Raw genomic sequence first — 7157 nt, 5'->3', positions numbered from 1 at the left:
CCTTTAATGTATTTAATTCACTTTGAAATTTACTAAGCTTTTCCATTTCTACTTCTTGTTTCCTTTCTTGTTCTAGTTGCCACTGTTGTAGTCTCTCTTCTTGTTCATCTTCTTTCTCCTCCAACTATTGCTGTAGTCTCTCTTCTTGTTTCTTTTCTCATTCTTTTTGTTTCTTTTCTTTTTCCTCCAACAGCTGTTGTAATCTCTCTTCTTGTTTATTTTCTTTTTCCTCCAACAACTGCTGTAATCTCTCTTGTTTATTTTGCTGTTCAAGCTGCCACTGTTGCAGGTTTTCTTGCCACTGCTGTAATTTCTCTTCGTGTTTCTCTTCTTTTTCCTCCAACAACTGCTGTAATCTCTCTTGTTTATTTCGCTGTTTGAGCTGCCACTGTTGCAGGTTTTCTTGCCACTGCTGTAATCTCTCTTCTTGCTTCTTTTGCTGTTCTTGTATTGCTGCCATCAAATCTGCTGAGCTGTAGTTTGATTTGCCACCTCTCGTTTCCATTTTCATCTTTTTTTTTTCTCGTCCCACTCTCTGACACCAATTTGTTACGTCTCTGTTCGTTTGTTAATTTCCAGTAGAAATTCTTTCCGAAAAACTTAAGCGATACAAGTCCATTCTTAACTAAAACTAGTTTATTATTTCTCGATACAACTTTATAATGCACAGAATTTCCACAGTCAATACGTTTGCAATCTCGATAACAAAACACACACTTTATATTACCGTCACTACCGCTCACTTGACTCAATTATCTGTCTCTATATCTATCTATCTGCAATTATGTCTCCGCTTTATTTCCTGGGCTTATATGCTAAAATTGAGGGCACCTAGAAAAGACTAGAGTTGCCAGGAAAAGTCATGATCCCTCTAGAAACTTGTGACGTGTTACCAACAACACGTAACTTCCGCTGTTGTAACAGTATTATATAATAGCTTATTTCAAGAGAAATTATCAAATAGATTTGAATAGGTGTGAAATGTGAAATTCAAGCATGAAGTAATTATATCGCTGATCCACTGTGGAGGGGGTGACAGTTTAGTTATTACTTTTGTTTTCCTTAGCCAACTAGTTTGAATGTGTGCTACTGAGTTGGAAATATATATATGAGCAAACTGTGGTAAAATTAAGTCAAAACAACGAGAGAAATAACTTTTCAGCATTACTTGTATAATTGAAAATAACTATTAATTACATTATTCTATAACTGCTTCAAAAAGGATTCGTAGCATCTGTAGTTGATAAAATATCAGAGTTGAGAAAGAAACATGGAACATCTTGAATGCCATATAGAGAGGCATATACTTACAAGTTAGAATACTAGAAACATTTAAGTTGCATGTCATATTTACATGCAAGCTGAGTGAAAATTTCCACCTATGTTAAAGGGTCTCTTTAATGTTTTGTGAGAAAAAAATATTTGCTTAATATTTTTTAAGTGATAAGTAAATTTTAGAAAACTTTATATAAATGAAATCCACTTTTATCTAACATGCTACTCTAATGTGTGCATTATATTACTACATATGCTACTCAGTAACATAGAAAAAAATAATTATTAAAATTATACATACATTTGGTAATTGGTGGAAATTTACTTTTGTACTGGTGAAAACATGAATTTATCTGTGAGACACTAAAAGGCTGTAATAAATTATTGCATATTTACAATTTATAATACCGGTATATTTTTTCACGGATAAAATACATTCTACAGAGAGCTTCTTCAATAAAAAAAATTTTGAAAACAATAAATAACTGCTATGAAAGTTGAAAAACAAACATTTGCATGTTAAAATTTATTCTTCATGTTAAAAATATCAGTTAGACGATGAACTACCAAAAATGCATCACTAGAGAGCTTTCAGTTTTATGTTTAATTCAACATGGTAAATAAAATGAAGACCACAGAGAAATTTGTATCACTCATCACTAATAAATTATTTAAAAACCTACAGTATATATAAACTATGTGAAATATGAATAAATTAAAAGTTAAGTTTCAAATTACCAGTCATAAGTATCCATAAACAGTATAAACAGCTTTCCTTCTATGTGTGTTTATATACATATACACTAATTTTGTGTAAACTACAATCAAAGAAGCATAAAATACTTCAGATGAAAAGATTCATTAGCAAATTTGATGATAACATTTGAGTTGAATTTATTGTTGTGCTGCTTAAAAACTAGTTCACAAAAAGACAGACTGAATCTTTATCTAACTTATATTTAAGGGACATAGTTTACGTTATGAATTGTGAAAAGACAAAAATTACTTACAGCTGTCATAGCTGGAGAACTTGTCATATGTGTAAATGGTCTCAAGAGATTGTTCAAATGTGACTTGCATAACAGAATAAAGATCCAATGATATACTAAGGTTGACAAAATTCTGTCTTCTCCTTGTTGCATGTAAGGGTTTAGTTGAACCATTTCTGGATGGCTAAGTAATTCTGCCATATTTTTCAAGTGCTGAGGCCATTCTAAGGTGTTTAGGATACTTTTTAATGCTTCATTAAATTCAAGATCCAGGCTTTTTTGTGAAGTGACTTCAGTTAGCAGAGCAGCAAAGACAATAACCTTTCCTTGTTCATTACTGTATGCACCACTCTAAAAAAAAAACTATTTTATTCAAACATGGTGTATCTTATCAAAAAACTCTAAAGTTTGTTTTTTGTAAACCCTACATAAAACTGATAATAAGCAACTCAATTCTAAAAATAATGTTATTGTTTGTAGAAATATACTAGGCTGTGTTAAAACATATGGAAGGATTTGAACCATTGTTTTTAATGAATTTGTTTAAACCTTAGGTTTTAAATTTAAGTTTTCTAGTGTATCAGTAAAAGGGTTATTAATTTTATTACAATATAACTTGTTATTATACTACAAGTATAAAAAGAATGGCATAATACAAATTATATCATATTTTTGGCAAAAACAAGAATTTCCGATAGATACCTCCTCTCACGAAAAAGCTTTCTCAACTTCTACTGCCCTGTATCCGTGCAAATTCTCACTCACCGCTAGCCTTGATACTCCCACTTATCTCTGCATACTAACCTGCAAATGATTATGTAGCAATCCTCCACTGATAAGAGTGTGGCACTACGCTTATTGTAACTAATGCCCTCTCTAATCTTGCAGCTGTTAACCATTTTTAGATTGGTCAGATCACACCAAAGCAAAGTGGGGAGGATTGGTCAGAAATACATTTTCAATTTAAGAAAATGTTAACTTCTGACACGGTATCTTACCTCCTCTCACAAATAGCTAGCATCCCACATTGAACAGGTGGGGGGCCAGTGAGAAAATGCTCCACTTGAGGAAGCACCTAAAGAAAAACCATGGGGTGTGAGATGGAACTAAAAACAACACACCCATGGGTGACTGCATCACTTTTGAGCGAGATTAACTCTTTACACATTAGTAATGTGACACTAAAAGGGTGTACACAAAGAAGAGACCCAAATAAAAATAACACAAAAAATGAGAGTCTCCTGGAGTAGAGTGGCTAGGGCATGACAGACTGTAAAGGGGAGTTTGACCTAAACCAACAACTGACAGCATCTGAAATTGTACATCAGTTTCGCAGTAGGAAGAGGGTCCTCTACCTTTCACCAGCAGAGAAGAAGAGCTTTGTACTAAGAACCCACCTCCACAGGAACGCACCTTCAACACAACCACCAAGAACCGGCATCAGCCAGATGGTAGGAAGTTGGAGGGCCCAGGTAAGTGTACATCCCCAGTTTAAAACCTGGCAGCATTGAGAATTCTTTATCCAATCTGTGGTAGGAGGAGGGTAACCAACCTTATACTGTGGGAGTTCATGTGTCTCATCAAGCTACAACCAACACCAGATCCACCGGGAACCAACATCCAGTGGATGGTAGGAAGAGGGACTACTATATGGGATGCATCTCCAGTCCAGCAGTATTGGGAATTTATCATCCAGTCTGCAACAGTAGGAGGGTAACCATCTAAACACATGTGAGAAGTTATGTTACTGATCCAGCTCCGACCAACATCTGAACCCATGGAAATGACATCTGGCAAACAATAGAAAGGAGGGTGCCTCAGCCAGAGAGACAAACTCCAATATATGGGGAAGTGCTACATCCATCACCACGCAGTATCTGGAATTGTACATAAAGTCCAAGGTAGGAAGGGCATCACACCATCTACACCGGCAGAATTCCAATACTCTATTCTCAACTGAATGGTACTGTGCACACTCAGGAGGACAGGCCTCCATGGTCCACCATCCCAGTGACTAGGAACTTGTAAGTAGCAAGGACTCCCATACTCTACTAGGAGAAAGAGGGAAAATGTATTGGAGAGTCCGGAGGACTGCAGCACAGGAATTATGCATCATGTCTTCTGTAGGAACAGCCTCAAATGCCACATATCACAGATGGGCAGTAATCCCTGTCTGCTTTACTCATGTTAGTCCATGAGTGTACAGTCCAGAATGAACCTATTTATGAAGCAAAAGACCATTTGGTATGTATACCACTGAGCGGTTCTGCAGAACACCCCATCTCAATGATGGTTGTAATATGACCTGGATATTGTCATGACATTGTATTTTGAAAGCATAGAGAACACATTGACAGAGAAGATTAACCAACACCTGGCAGCATCTGGAAGTGTACATCAGATCCACAGTAGGAAGAGCCTCAACATTACAGTCATCTAGCAATGGTATATAATCACAGGTCGTACAGTGTGGATTTAAGACTAAGTATACCTGGTCAGGCAACATTCGCTACAGAGTAGGATCCAAATATGCAATAAAGGCCCCTGCAAAGAAAAGAAAATGAACAGAATATTACCACCGACAGAAAAACAGTTAAAGTACTGATGATGTCTCCCATGGACAGATGGAAATGTGCAGCCAGTAATGTGGTGCAGTGATGGATCTGAATGGAAGAAAACCTGGAGAAATGGAGAAAAATGCCAAGCGAATTAACTGGCAAATTCAACCCTGAAGGGTAATGAGAAAAAAGTCATGGGAGAATTGAGTATTTCATGGAAGAAACAAATTGACTTGGGAACAATGGAAGGGAGCAGTATGGCTGCAAGATAAGAGAATGTGGTATTTACGGAATGTGGAATGGGGTAATGTTGCACTCCTATTGGTGGAGGATTGTTGCATAACCATTTGTATGTTATTATGCAGAGATAAATGGGTGTGTCAAGGGAAATGCCAAGCAAAAATTTGCACCAATAGTGGGCAGTATAAGTAGAGAAAACTTTTTATGTGAAAAAGTAAGATATTGTATTAGAATTAACTTTTTTCTTATAATTCTATGAATGTAAATGCTTTCAATGATGTATAGATCAGATGTAGCGTTTACAACAAAGCTACTGATTATTTAATTCAGTGGAAATATATTTAATTTTGACAGATTACAAACTGATTTGTGTTATACCTGAAGTAAGTCCTTAACACCATTAAAGTCCTTTTTAATAAGAGCTTCTGACATTGTTTTTCGCAAATGTACATATTCATCTCCAAGAACAACAAAATAATCAGGTCTTGAATCTTCCTCCTGCTGAAGCATAACTGGTACAATCCATTGTAATTTGTGGTTCTTTTTCAACTTGTACACAAAGTCAAGATTGTAATCCAGAGACAAAATCTGGATAAGGAACTGCTGAATAAAATTAGTGGTCTTATTATGGTGGACCTCTACTAATTCTTTCACCAAGAGTTCCAGAATAGAAAATAGGTTTTGATCCAAGTGTTCTACATTTTGTGTCTTCTTAGATTCTGAAACATTGCAAAATATAAATGTGTTAAATTCTGCAAATTATTGTTGTACTGCTTTTCATTATAAAAACTTAATAGATTATAAGTAAAGGTCAATTAAGTACTATAATCCTAATTTTTTTCACAGTATCTAATTCTGTGAATTGTTCCTAGAATGATATAAATAAAGTTAATTAATGTTCTTTAGTTATTATTTATGGGCTTGGTTGATTCAATCAAGTTTATGACATCAAAGTGACCATCGTAGTTTCCATACTATAACTTTTTAAGTTTCATGTATCTTCACGAAATTTTATAAGCTTTCAGTAAACATTGCAAGTCTAACTAATAATCCTGCCACACAATATGTAAATTACTCGATAAACATGTAACTCACATTACCATATTGAATTATGTAATACACAAGCTGCTTGAGAGCATACCTTGTGAATATTTTTCTTTTTTCATTGTCTTACCTAATAAGTTTCTAATTTTTACATTTTAGTTAATTTTATAATAATAAATAAAGAATATACATGAAAAACGAGAAATATAATTGGTACTTTTTATTTTGGCTGTTGGTTGCTGATGAAATTTAAGCCAACTTTTTTATACTAATGGTACTAATACACTAAATAATTTTTAATTACTTAAATAATGCATCTAAGAACACAGAATAACATACACAAAGCAAACAATGTCCTAAACTACCATAATTTAACTGGCTTTCTAACTATGCAATACAAGTCTTTAAAAATTCAGATAAACTTGTCAATTTGATTCCCATTAAGAAAAACTATCAAACTGAACAAAGAAATAGACAATGACCTGTACAGTAAGCAACATAACATAATATTTCATTTGAGAAATTAAAACTTTGACTTTCTATTGGTTATACATAATATGGTATAAATCTTCAGAGTTAGAATAACTGGCAACTTATGAAAAGTAGGATGTGGCAAGTGAGTCTGATTTTCTAGTTTATGGATCTGTAAACAAGTAAGATTAAAGGATATAAAAATATGACTTTGTCTGAGTAATACCTTTATTATAATTAGTAATTTACATTGAATTCTATACTTCTCAGAGAGGTTGGAAAATATATTAGAAAAGTGGGAAGCCCTAGAGAACAAATGTCACAATTCTAATACTGGGAGTGATTGAGGTCTTTTTTAAAAATATGTCCTTATAAAATCAAGAGCTTTAATATTATATAATACTAAAATTTGATTTATTAACTATTTTTGATACCAAGTTTATTCATATACAATGAAATTAAAAAAAAATAAAATAAATAATATTCAACGTTAAACTAGTACACAATTAAAAACATTTTATTTAGGCCTATCTATGGCCTTTATCCTGAGGATGACGTTGTTACGGCGAAACATGTAGTC

At 33.9% G+C, this 7157-nt stretch overlaps 1 protein-coding gene across 4 annotated transcripts in view; it reads right to left on the bottom strand.

Moving 5' to 3' along the window:
* The window catches only part of LOC106466878 (E3 ubiquitin-protein ligase rnf213-alpha-like), a 94617-nt gene that overhangs the window by 49851 nt on the left and 37609 nt on the right, over positions 1–7157 (bottom strand). For all 4 annotated transcript variants that reach the window (XM_022394946.1, XM_022394945.1, XM_022394948.1 and 1 more), the window contains exons 11-12: positions 5441–5781; positions 2286–2615 (exon numbers count right to left, since the gene is read on the bottom strand). In XM_022394946.1, the coding sequence (XP_022250654.1) occupies positions 2286–2615; positions 5441–5781 (671 nt within the window). The remainder of the gene's footprint in view (positions 1–2285; positions 2616–5440; positions 5782–7157) is intronic.

This window comes from Limulus polyphemus, unplaced genomic scaffold (assembly GCF_000517525.1).
Source record: "Limulus polyphemus unplaced genomic scaffold, Limulus_polyphemus-2.1.2 Scaffold2409, whole genome shotgun sequence".
Taxonomy (NCBI): Eukaryota; Metazoa; Arthropoda; class Merostomata; order Xiphosura; family Limulidae; genus Limulus; species Limulus polyphemus.
The sequence above is the reverse complement of the archived record's forward strand: the minus strand, read 5'-3'. Positions and strand labels throughout refer to the sequence as shown.